The sequence below is a fragment of the Scylla paramamosain genome, chromosome 4 (genome assembly GCF_035594125.1).
Source record: "Scylla paramamosain isolate STU-SP2022 chromosome 4, ASM3559412v1, whole genome shotgun sequence".
In the NCBI taxonomy this organism is placed as follows: Eukaryota; Metazoa; Arthropoda; class Malacostraca; order Decapoda; family Portunidae; genus Scylla; species Scylla paramamosain.
The window spans coordinates 20,243,892-20,257,339 of NC_087154.1; the positions used below are offsets into that span (position 1 = coordinate 20,243,892).

The 13,448-nt window shown below is 41.3% G+C and overlaps 1 protein-coding gene across 3 annotated transcripts in view; it reads right to left on the reverse strand.

The window, feature by feature from the left end:
• Nucleotides 1-550: 550 nt before the first annotated feature.
• Nucleotides 551-13,448, reverse strand: part of LOC135099814 (uncharacterized oxidoreductase MexAM1_META1p0182-like) — a 67,168-nt gene continuing 54,270 nt past the window's right edge. The window contains exons 8-10 of one of the 3 annotated variants that reach the window (XM_064002371.1): nt 10,207-10,382; nt 4,984-5,006; nt 551-1,157 (exon numbers count right to left, since the gene is read on the reverse strand). In XM_064002371.1, coding sequence (XP_063858441.1) covers nt 10,224-10,382 — 159 coding nt within the window. In that variant the 3' untranslated portion in view covers nt 551-1,157; nt 4,984-5,006; nt 10,207-10,223. Of the gene's footprint in view, nt 1,158-4,983; nt 5,007-9,757; nt 10,383-13,448 lie in introns of those variants that run through there. The other 2 variants (XM_064002370.1, XM_064002369.1) reach the window with 2 other exon arrangements.

The following is a 13,448-nucleotide window of genomic DNA, read 5'->3' on the forward strand; positions in this document are numbered from 1 at the left end:
ACATCTAGGCAATGGACCTCAGTGCTATGTTGCTGACGGACAGCAACATACGGAAGTTGTGTGAGCTGTGGTTGCAGACCATCCATATCCAGATACTGCTAGTGAAATACAGAGCTCACCTACAAAAACAAAACACAAAGTGACCAAAAGGCAATGAAGGAAGAGATCTTTGTGGATGCAGAACACAGTATGGTCAGTGGAAGTAACTGTTTCAGGAACTGATCACGGAGGACAAGACTATGACAAGGCTATGACTATCAGCTCTGTCATGACGCTGTCATAGCCTTGTCATAATCTTGGATAAGAGGGTAGTCACAGGGTATGAGGTAAGATCATGTTACAGAACCAATAAGATCTAACTTGCCTAATTCACTCGGCCACTGACACTATCTCAACTGCATCACTTCTTGTCAGGTTTATTGGCCAAATATCACAGTAGTTGACTTACCAATTCACATGGGTCCAGTGTCCAGAAGCCTCACAGGCTTACCAAGCTCTTACATAACTCAAAGGCAAGCAAAGGCAGGTGTTGGTGGGGGAAATCACAGCGAATTCTCTTCCGGTTTATTAAACACTTCATGTCTGGGGCTCCAAAGAAGACTCTTGCCACCTCACAGCCATATAGACACTTACTTCAAACACTGACAATATGTGACTTATAAACACACATTAATTCATACACACAACACACACTCACACACTTCCCTAGCTAATACAGGTAAAACTCTATACTAACTCAGAATAACACTACCATGCTTCATTCACAAACTAGAAAAGACAACTTAATACACAGATGCTGGCAGATGCTTCACAGTCCATACATATACATTTTTATGTACTTTTTTATTTTTATACATTTTTTATGTAATTTTTATGTATTTTTATTTTTATATCAGTCTTCCAGCCATTTCTGCAACACTGCCCCCTCCTGAGTGGAAACCTCGCACACACCAACACACGCAAAACAAATGTAGACATAAACAAATACAAAAGAAGAGGAAAAGGGACAGGTTTAATTTCAATTCCCCACACCACTACCACTTAGTAGCAGCATGGAAGGTGGAGAGCCCAAACAGGGTGGAAATTAAGCCACCTACCATGAGGCTTTGCCCGAGGATAGGTACCGACAGGTTGGTTAGGGGCAACAGGTCCTCCACCTGTCCAAAGGAGAAAGAGTGTGGGGGTCACAGAGATCATGTTTAAATATTTATTATGTAATCTTTGAGCCAGCTAGGCTGCCTCAGCTGTCATTTCAGTCAAGATGTCACGTCCCCACTTTTCTCTTCTCCTCCTTTCTCATCACTCTCACTCACATTGCTATCATTTGCACTATGGTAGTCCTGGGCAACCAGACCTTTGTCTCCAGTGTCATTATCACCATCACTTTCCGTGTCACTGTCACTAGAATCGGTGGCGCTGTTATTCCTCACGCCCCAGGTGTAAATACCATTACTGGGGTGGCACCACAGATGATCTACATGGACCACCTTACTTGCTCCTTACCTTCTGGACATGACAAGGTGGTATGTGACAGCTCACACTGCCTCCACAATCCTCCCAGCTCAACAGGGGCTTTAGCGAATGACCAGGCTTATTCTGTGGGTTGTGGAGCTACACTAGGTCACCTGAGCTGTACTCCATGTTCCAGGTCTTTCCCTGGTCCTGCTGCCACATGGCCTGACCTGTCATCTTGCAGTGCAGGCATGCCCTGTGACATGTCTCCTCCAGTTGCCAGTGTAGTACCATGACGTAGTCAGCAGGATTGCCCAGGCTGCTGGCCTGTAGTGGGGTCAACCAGGAGGTGGATCTCCCTACCAAACATCAGTCTTGCTGGCAAGAATCCAGTGGCCTCATGTTCAGCAGAGCAATAGGCCATCAGCATGTACAGGACCCACAAATTCCAGTCATGCTGGTCCTAGCTGCAGTATTTTGGCTAGCTGATGAACATTGATGGCATTGAACTTCTCCACCATGCTGTCACTCTGAGGCTACGGGGAAGTGGTGCAAGTCTTATGAATCCCAAGGAGCTGACAGTACTCATGGAAGACTCAGGACTCGAACTCATGTTCCTAGTCAGTGCAGCTCCCCTAGGGACACCAAACTATGTGAAGACTTGATTCACGAGAAACTGGACCACTATCTCTGCCTCATGATTGGGTGGTGGACACACCTCTGGCCACTTTGTAAAATAATCCATGGCCACACAGAGGTACTTGCTGCCTCTCTCTGTGCATGGAAAGGGTCAGCAATGTCCACAGCCATGCGTTCCATAAGTGCTTCAGCCTGGTACAGCTGCAAGGAGGAACAAGTCTCGTATGCACGTCCCTTCTTCACTGCGCACACTCGACACATCTTGCACCATTCCTAGACATCTCGCCACATTCCCACCCAGTAGACTCATTGAAGTGTGTCCATTGCTCATGCCATGAGCCAGAGGTGAATTGCAGAAAGCTAACAGTGGCTCAGTTTCTCCAGGGTGCATTTCATCCCTACATGGCCACCAGTCTTTCCCTCATGTATCTCTCAGCAGTTCCTCTCATCAAGATACAAGAACCACGAACATCCAGTGCACCTCACCTGTCTTAGCATGTACCCAGCATTGCTGTAGTGTCCTTCCCACAGATTCAGTGCTTCCCAGTGATCGACTAGACACTTATTACTGGCACTCTTAGGGACACAGCTTCCTTAGATGGCCCTCTCACTGCAGGTTTCCAGCCACCTGATCACTGGGTATAAATCTGGGTCTTTACACTGATCCTGTTTCCATTTGTCATCTGCCTCTGCTGCATCGTGAGCCACTGTTAGCTTTCTGCAATTCACCTACAGCTCACGGCGTGGACAATGGACACACTTCAGTATACAGGGGCGACAACTGAGGCTGTCAGCATTGTTGTGGATGTGACCAGGACGGTGCTCCATTACACAGTTATACTGCTTGAGCTTCCCAATCCAATTATATAATATAAATAAGTATATATATATATATATATATATATATATATATATATATATATATATATATATATATATATATATATATATATATATATATATATATATATATCCTTCAGGCTCCCTCAGTGTCTTCAACTATTGGAGAGGAGTGTGGTCCATACAGATGGTGAAGCATGAGCCATACAGGTAATGATGAAAGTGAACAAGCCCCTTCATTACAGCACCCAATTCCTTGCATGTATCAATAATTCTTCTCAGGCTTGCTGAACTTTGCACTGTAACATGCCACTACATACTCCTTGCTGTCTTGGGGCTAGGACAGGATGGCTCCCACGCCTTTCTGGCTCACATCAGTGTCAAGGATATATGGAAGTTCAAGGATGGGATATGACAGTACTGGCATCCTGCACCAGGGCTTACTTCAATGCTGTGAAAGCTTGTTGGCAATCATTGTCTTACACATACTACGCTCCTTTCCTGGTCAAGTTGTGAAGAGGGAGGGCGATGGTGGCAAATCCTGGAACAAAACACCTATAGCATGTGCACAGGCCCAGGAAACTCATCAGTTCCAAGACAGTTCTGGATACTGGCCAGCCCTCCATTGCTTGTTACCTTGAGCGGGTCAGTCTTTACTCCCTGTTGACCAACCACGTGTCCAAGGAATGGCACCTCAGTCCTAAACAGCATGCAATTTTTTGGGTTGACCCACCTATTCTTAAACAATCCCACATCAAGCTACGGTGGTACCTCACTATACATCCATAATCTGTTCCAGATCCTTGGACTTATACCAAACAGGATGTATACCAAGTAAATTTTTCCCATAAGAAATAAAGGAAAAATGATTAATCTCTTACCCTAAAAAAAAAATCTGTTGTTATTGGCATATCATACAGTACATTGATGGGGATGTATAAAATAATTCAAACACTGCTTTACATATTCATTTTTTCTTTAATGTAGGAGGGACACAGGCCAAGGGCAACAAAAATGCAATAAAAAAAAAATAAAAGCACGCTGAGATGCTGGTCCCCGAATAGGGTCCAAAGCAGTAGTCAAAATTTGAAGGATAAGTATCTTGAAACCTCCCTCTTGAAGGAGTTCAACTTATAGGACAGTGGAAATACAGAAGCAGGCAGTGAGTTCCAGAGTTTACCAGAGAAAGGGATGAATGATTCAGAATACTGGTTAACTCTTGCATTAAAGAGGTGGACAGAATAGGGGTGAAAGAAGAAAGTCTTGTACAGCAAGGCCACAGAAGGAGGGAAGGCATCCAGTTTGCAAGATCAGAAGAGCAATTAACATGAAAATAGTGGTAGAAGACAGCTAGAGATGCAACATTGCGGCGATGAGAGAGAGGCTGAAGACAGTCAGTTAGAGGAGAGGAGTTGATGAGATGAAGAGCTTTTGATTCCACTCTGTCTAGAAGAGTGGTATGAGTGGAACCCCCCCAGACATGTGAAGCATACTCCATACATGGACGGATAAGGCCCTTGTACAGAGTTAGCAGTTGGGGGGGTGAGAAAAACTGGCGGAGACGTCTCAGAACGCCTAACTTCATAGAAGCTGTTTTTAGCTAGAGATGAGATGTGAAGTTTCCAGTTCAGATTATAAGTAAAGGACAGACCGAGGATGTTCAGTGTAGAAGAGGGGGACAGTTGAGTGTCATTGAAGAAGAGGGGATAGTTGTCTGGAAGGTTGTGTCGAGTTGATAGATGGAGGAATTGAGTTTTTGAGGCATAGAACAATACCAAGTTTGGCAAAAAATCTCGTCTTAAAGTCTGGTACATACAGTAGTTTGCATTCAGCATATGAAGTAACAAAGTGGAGCAGACATAAGCAAGGAGATGTATGTACAAAAAGCAGAGTTTGCATTCAGCACATGGAATAGAAAAGTGGACCATACATCATAAGCATGGAGATATACAAAAACAAGTTTGCACAAAGCGCATGCATTACCACAGTAAGACACAAGCAGCAACAGTCTTGCAAAAATACATTACAGGCAAAGAAAACAAAATGGCAAACCTTAGAATGAATCTTGTCAGTATCTGTGGGGAACAAATTGAAAAACTTAATGATTTAATAAACCTTTTCTTTTTCCCTTTCCTCCTCCCTGTCTGTGAGGGTGTAATAAGTTCTTAATTTTATGTATATGAAATGAATATTTTTGGTTAGGTGGCTGGAACACAAATTCAAGAGTCACAAATTTGTGATTTTCTGATAATGATAGCAAAGTTTGGGAAACTCTCTTCCTCCAAAAGCACTTTCTCCATGGAGCCACAGAGCCTTGCCTCCACTTCCAGAAAGTGCTCCTCCACATTTTTATGTGGTGAAGACAGTTCCCCATACTCAGAATTCAAACTTCTATTTTCACCTTTGAAAAAAAAAAAAGATAATTTACTATAACTCTCTAACTGATGATTCACGTCTAACAAATTCTCCTTGCAATTTTGACAGTCATGACTTTTCAAAATTTTTTTAAAGGTCTGACCAGCTATATCACACAAGAGCATTCTTTTCAACTGGTGACATGTTATCTACCACTGTATCTTCAGATTCGGTCAGACTGTAACAGTCTCCCTTTCTCTGAAAATGTGTCCAGATACACGAGTTGCTGACCATATGACACAAGTATTCTCGAGATCTTGAATTTTCTTTGTCCACTGTTGTTGTACTGATTGTAGCAGCTTTATGTCAGTGACATAACCAGCATTCCAGTTAGTAGATCCAAACTTCAAAAGTGGTCATATGTGGATAGTAAGGACAGTGACCATAAATTCAGTGGAGTGGCATAGTGTGGACTGAGAAAGGGATGAATGATTCAGAATACTGGTTAACTCTTGCGTTAAGAGAGGTGGACAGAATAGGGATGAGAGAAAGAAGAAAGTCTTGTGCAGTAAGGCCGTGGGAGGAGGGGAGGCATGCAGTTAGCAAGATTAGAAGAGCAGTTAGCATAAAAATAGCGGTAGAAGACAGCTAGAGATGCAACACTGCGTGGGTGAGAGAGGCTGAAGACAGTCAGTTAGAGGAGAGGAGTTAATGAGAAGAAAAGCTTTTGATTCCACCCTGTCTAGAAGAGCAGTATGAGTGGAACCCCCCAGACATGTGAAGCATACTCCATACATGGAACATGGATGGATAAGGCCCTTGTGCAGAGTTAGCAGCTGGGCGGGGTGAGAAAAACTGGCGGAGACGTCTCAGAACACGTAACTTCATAGAAACTCATAGAAACTTCATAGAAGGATGTTCAGTGTAGAAGAGGGGGACAGTTGAGTGTCATTGAAGAAGAGGGGATAGTTGTCTGGAAGGTTGTGTCGAGTTGACAGATGGAAGAATTGAGTTTTTGAGGCATTGAACAATACCAAGTTTGCTCTGCCCCAATCAGAAATTTTAGAAAGATCAGAAGTCATGCATTCTGTGGTTTCCCTGCGTGAAATGTTTACCTCCTGAAGGGTTGAACGTCTATGAAAAGACGTGGAAAAGTGCAGGATGGTATCATTAGCGAAGGAGTGGATAGGGCAAGAAGTTTGGTTTAGATCATTAATGAATAATAAGAGAGTTGGTGACAGGACAGAACCCTGAGGAACACCACTGTTAATAGATTTAGGAGAAGAACAGTGACCGTCTACCACAGCAGCAATAGAACGGTCAGAAAGGAAACGAGATGAAGTTACAGAGAGAAGGATAGAAGCTGTAGGAGGGTAGTTTGGAAATCAAAGCTTTGTGCCAGACTCTATCAAAAGCTTTTGATATGTCCAAGGCAACAGCAAAAGTTTCACCGAAATCTCTAAAAGAGGATGACCAAGACTCAGTAAGGAAAGCCAGAAGATCACCAGTAGAGCGGCCTTGACGGAACTCGTACTGGCGATCAGATAGAAGGTTGTGAAGTGATAAATGTTTAAGAATCTTCCTGTTGAGGATAGATTCAAAAACTTTAGATAGGCAGGAAATTAAAGCAATAGGATGATAGTTTGAGGGATTAGAACGGTCACCCTTTTTAGGAACATGCTGAATGTAGGCAAATTTCCAGCAAGATGGAAAGGTAGATGTTGACAGACAGAGCTGAAAGAGTTTGACTAGGCAAGGTGCAAGCACAGAGGCACAGTTTCGGAGAACAATAGGAGGGACCCCATCAGGTCCATAAGCTTTCTGAAGGTTTAAGCCAGCAAGGGCATGGAAAACATCATTGCAAAGAATTTTAATAGGTGGCATGAAGTAGTCAGAGGGTGGAGGAGAGGGAGGAATAAGCCCAAAATCATCCAAGGTAGAGTTTTTAGAAAAGGTTTGAGGGAAGAGTTTAGCTTTAGAAATAGATGTGATAGCAGTGGTGCCATCTGGTTGAAATAAAGGAGGGAAAGAAGAAGAAGCAAAGTTATTGGAGATATTTTTGGCTAGATGCCAGAAGTCACGAGGGAGTTAGATCTTGAAAGGTTTTGACACTTTCTGTTAATGAAGGAGTTTTTGGCTAGTTGGAGAACAGACTTGGCATGGTTTCGGGCAGAAATATAAAGTGCATGAGATTCTGATGATGGAAGGCTTAAGTACCTTTTGTTGGCCACCTCTCTATCATGTATAGCACAAGAACAAGCTGTGGTAAACCAAGGTTTAGAAGGTTTAGGACGAGAAAAAGAGTGAGGAATGTACGCCTCCATGCCAGACACTATCACCGCTGTTATGCGATCAGCACACAAAGATGGGTCTCTGACACAGAAGCAGTAATCATTCCAAGGAAAATCAGCAAAATACCTCCTCAGGTCCCCCCCAACTAGCAGAGGCAAAACGCCAGAGGCACCTTTGCTTAGGGGGATCCTGAGGAGGGATTGGAGCGATAGGACAAGATACAGATATGAGATTGTGATTGGAGGAGCCCAACAGAGAAGAAAGGGTGACAGCATAAGCAGAAGGATTAGAGGTCAGGAAAAGGTCAAGAATGTTGGGCGTATCTCCAAGACGGTCAGGAATACGAGTAGGGTGTTGCACCAATTACTCTAGGTCGTGGAGGATAGAAAAGTTGAAGGCTAGTTCACCAGGATGGTCAGTGCAGGGAGAGGAAAGCCAAAGCTGGTGGTGAACATTGAAGATATTTGACATGCTTACTGTATCACATGAAGATGATTTTGAAGGTTTTTAATTAAATATGTATGTTTCTAATGTTTAAGGCAATTGTTGGAATCAGGTATTAGTCATCTCAGTATGGCGGTGCTGGTGTTTATTATAATGTTTTTTTATATTTAAAAAATTCAGAGTATTGTTTAATAAAAGTAATATGCATACAATATGTAGTTTTTAATTCCTTCAACTTCTTACATCTTGAGCTACTAGTGTTGGGGCAACAGTAAACCACTGTATGATGCAATCCATTATCCTTTGGCCAACCATGTAAGCAAAAGCACCCTACACCATTTAAGCTGGGGGAGGGGGGTTGTCTAATATAGCAATAATAGCTCAAAACCAAATTTTTTCCTTTGGAAATTGAGGATCGTCTTATATGACCAGTTGCCTTATAGTCCACCTTCCTATGACTTGAATTCCTTCAAGAGGGAGGTTTCAAGACACTTATTTATCAATTTTTGACTACTGCTTTGACCCTTTTATGGGACTGGCATTTTTTTTCATTGGATTTTTGTTGCCCTTGGCCAGTGTCCTTCCTACATAAAAAAAGTCCGGTATATACAGTATTGTGTATTGTATATTACCAAGCTTATGGCATGTGCTCCACTTGGCTACTAAAATGCATCCTAATTGTACATGTGCCTGCTTGTATATAGTATGCTTTTCTCTTAATTTTTTTGGGGTTACATATAATTCCTTGTTTCTTGCAATGCCCATACACTTTGATGCTAAAAGCTTCTGCTTGGTTTGTTTGTTTGTCAATTTATCTGCTTATATGCTATATGTGTCATTGTTGATGTATTTCCTACTGAGTGCTGTGGCATGCTCTGCATTAACTGACTGACCTTGGTTTCTCCTGCTATGAACAAGTGTCTTGGTGCTACCATGTGGTATGTTTCCTCCTGCTGTGCATAACAATGGCTCTTGGTATTGTTCAATGCTACAGATGAATGATCTTAATACATGTGTCTTGGTGCTACCCTGTGGTTTATATGCATTCTCTAAGACAGTCATGACCTTTATGTAATCTTTTGTATAGTGTAACTAACTTGGTGTGTTATCTCCTGTAATGTATCACTGTGTCTGATAGACATTTATTAGTGCTGCAATGGTCTTTGCATGTAAAAGAATAAGACTTTTGCTAACTTTTGTTGTAAATACCATACTAAATGTGTTATTTTTCCTTGTGAAGGAAAAGCTGAGAATAATTAATTCATAAAATAAATATTAATCAGGAACTATTTCTTTATTGATGATAATAAAAATCAAACAAATAACACTATCAGTAGAACAAGAGAAAGTTTGGCAATATCATGAATGTTTGAGTTACTCATTAACACCCAATTTCTGGAAATGTCTGACAGAGAGCAGTATTGTTCAGGCTTCATGTTCCTTTTCTCTCAAGCTTCCTTGGTGTTGATGGAAAGAAATTGGGAGAAAGAATGCTGTGAAAGGATGATGTAAGGAATCCTTAACTTTTTTTGATAACTAAACCAATTTTAAGAGTAATGATGAGATGACTAAGATGTCCATTCTTTCATCCCTAATTCACATTCACTAAAGAACAGGATAATCATTTTAAAATGAGCCTCTCTTCCATTCCTATAAGTCCTGCCAGATACAAACCCTGACATGTCATGGATGATGCATATCAGCTAACGGAATCACAGATTAAGGTAAACGGTGAATCTGTTAACAAGTTTATTGAAAACACACTGCTCTACACACTACAGAAGAATATTACCCTTAACATGCAGTTTTATTTATCCTGATAAGAAGTTTAATTATGTATCTTTGAACTGATGAACAAATTTCCCAACAAAAAATACATGTACTTTTATGTATTTAGATTAATCAATCCATCAATGATGAGGGGTATGTGGGGAGGAGGATGCTGGACATGGATCTACTTGACAGGAGGAAAAGAGGGAGACCAAAGAAAAGGTTTATGGATGCTGTGAAGGGAAACATGCAAGTGGTGGGCATGACAGAGGAAGGCGCAGAAGATCGAACGCATTGGAAAAGTGATCTGCTGTAGCGACCCCTAAATGGGAGCAGCCGAAAGAAGAGACTAATCAATCCATCATCCACATTGAAATATACACATTTTCCTCATCAACATGAGCTAAAACTTACTTCACACAACCCATCACTCAATAGGGGCACATGGCATGGAGCCCACCATCCACAGGCACTGTAACACCCGTGATGAAGGAGGCATCATCAGAGGCCAGAAAGGCTATGGTTACTGCCACCTCATCAGGCTGACCAGGACGTCCTAGAGCATGTGTTGTTTTGCAACGTTCCAGAAACTGGAAGGAGAACCACATGTTTTTAATCATCAAGCTGTCTCCTTGAATAAAACTGTATAAGCAATGATTAAGAATTAATCTTACAGAATTATCTGAATCATCATGATCTTGACAGCAGCCTGATCATATAATACTTAGCATGCTTGCTTGATAGAGTATTTTCATTCCTAAAATGAGACAAGGCATGATGTGTCTAAGCAATTTCCAATTTGCAGGGATATCAGCCTGATGTACAAATCTAGACAGATGTTTAGACACCTTGGTCTAAGTATGGTGACCTAGGCAGTTATGGCAGCAAAATTATATTCATCATAATGAGTGACACCTGTGCTTCATATATCTATGAATATATTAGGCTGGGTAAAACAAAATATGATGTGTTGTCTATTGTGGAAATAAGAATTAAAATAAGTATGAAGGCAATTCTCAATTCCTTCATTTCATCCACTTCCAGTCACCTTTAAAAATGTGGTAGAAGTATTCTTCCAACCCAGGTATGGAGTGTGTGAACAGGCTATCTCCATCCCAAAGGGAAAACAATCTTTCTACATATTTACTTCACACAATCTTAAACTGGAACTTTTCAAATATGCACCATCCTTGGAGTCTACATCTGGGGAAAGAAACTAAAAGGTCTCCAGATTGTACGAGTCTCATGGTAATGACATGTGGTGCCTGATAACTTATCCTGCCTTCCATACATTAGCTTCAACAATACTCACGGTCCTGGATCAAATTCGCAATTAGCAGAGCATCATCTCTTCCTCAATGAGACATGGGTGCCTAGAATTATTAATAGTAATACTATTTCTATTTTATTTTTTTACATTCTTGGCTTACAAATGGCTTACAGCATCAGTGTTGATTTTTATTTCTACTATTTAATAGTTGGGGGCTGAAATGGTTGACCCCTGCCCATGGTTGTGCAGGCAAGATTTTCTAAGTGACACCTTTGTGTAGGCTTGTGCTGTCCTCCAGAGCTCCATGATGCAATCACCATAAAAGATTGGGTTGATAGAAAGCATGTGGTTATTCTTTAGTCATTCAACAATAGTTTGAAAAATAGCTAGCTTCCAGCAGGATTCATATCATCAAGAGCACCACATACCAGCACTGACCACAAAGTCAATACCTCTATCCTCATTTTCAAACCAGACAGCTTTTGTGTCTATGTACACAATCATATAACTTATGGTTGTACACATAGCCTGGAATCTTCATAATATCTAACCAGGAGGCAGTGGCCAAGTGGTCAGCATCAAGATGTGATCTTTGTGACCTAAATTTGAGTCGTGCCAGAAGCTGGTCAAATTTCAAGGTATTGCTAAGCAGCTGAAGAATACCAATTTGCCTCTTATCAATCCTAATTTTGCTGGCAACTGCATCAGGAAGTCCAGTGGGGCACATGAGCCTATGCAAAGCCATCATACAAAAAAATCTTGCCTGCACCACCATGGACAGGGGTTGAACATGTTATAAGCCTCCTCAAATAGGGAGATAAACACTTAAATCTCACCCACCCCCCACAAAAAAGCCTACCAATAGTATACAGTAAGTAAAGAACATAAAATAACAAGTACAGACAGCTCCCTACATGATAAAGCAGCCTTCCTACCCTTATTTTCAGCTAAAATGACATGTCAACTAGAGGGATTTTAGAAGGTAAATATCACTGGCCAGAAGCTGCAACATGTAAATTTAGCCACACCTACTTTTTTAACCACACTCTATATTCGCCCCCCATTCCCTACTCCCTCCTTGTTTCTACATTTCTCATACCCCCTCCCTACCTCCACCTAAGCTCCTGCCCCTCTCCCTTGCCCTGAAGGTGGTCTGACCATCTAAATAGCTGCCAGTATACCTGCATCCCTTCCATGCTATCTGTCATTCTCCTCTCTCTCTCTCTCTCTCTCTCTCTCTCTCTCTCTCTCTCTCTCTCTCTCTCTCTCTCTCTCTCTCTCTCTCTCTCTCACCTAAACAATCAGGACAATTTTTTACAACACACACACACACACACACACACAATCATGGATGGTGCAGGTGGAGGGTGGTGAGAGGTCATCATTCCCTTATGTCTTTGGACTAATTTCTGATGAGAGAGAGAGAGAGAGGTGAAGGGAAAATAAGGGCTACAAGATACTGTCCTACCTCTTGTATCCTAAGTTTAATTGACAACTTACCACATTTGCCAGCATATTAGATTCACCCCTATTTTACATTTTGTGGAAAAAAAAAATAGTTTCATCATAAAGATATGAAAAAATTATAGTGTGTGTGTGTGTGTGTGTGTGTGTGTGTGTGTGTGTGTGTGTGTGTGTGTGTGTGTGTGTGTGTGTGTGTGTGTATTTACCTAGTTGTATTGTATAGGGCATGAGCCAAAATTAATTTTGTCCTGTCCCCATAACCATATTTATCCAGATTCCCTTTAAACATGTGTACACTGTTTGCAGCAACTACCTCTTTCTTCAAATCATTCCAATTTCAATAGTTCTATATGGGAAGCTGCATTTCTTGATGGTGCCTGAATATCCACTCTTCTTTATTTCTTGATGGTGCTTGAACATCCACTCTTCTTTATTTTCTTTCCATTCCCCCTTGTCAGTCTCCCTCCCTCCTCCATCTGTGGCACCAAGTCATTTCTGTCTATTCTTTCTATATTATTTACTAATTGGTACATTGTTATCAAGCCTCCTCTTTTTCTTCTCTCTTGTAGTGTTGCTAAACCCATCTCTTCAAGTCATTCTTCATAGCTTAAATCTTTCAATTCTGGTACCATCTTTGTCACTATCCTCTGCATTCTTTCCAGTTTCTGTATATCTTTTTCTATGTGGAGCCCAAACTAATGCTGCATATTCCAATTTAGAATGCATCATGCTAGTTATAATTTTCTTCATCATTTCTTTATCTAAACGCTACCTTAATGTTTGTTAACAAGCTGTATGTAGAGCCAAATATCCTGTTTATGAGTCTTTCGGGTGATAGTGTGTCCTGAATCATTACCCCCAAATCTTTTCTTCATTACTTTTTGTTATCATTTCTCCTGCCATTTTGTACTTCCATGAAGGT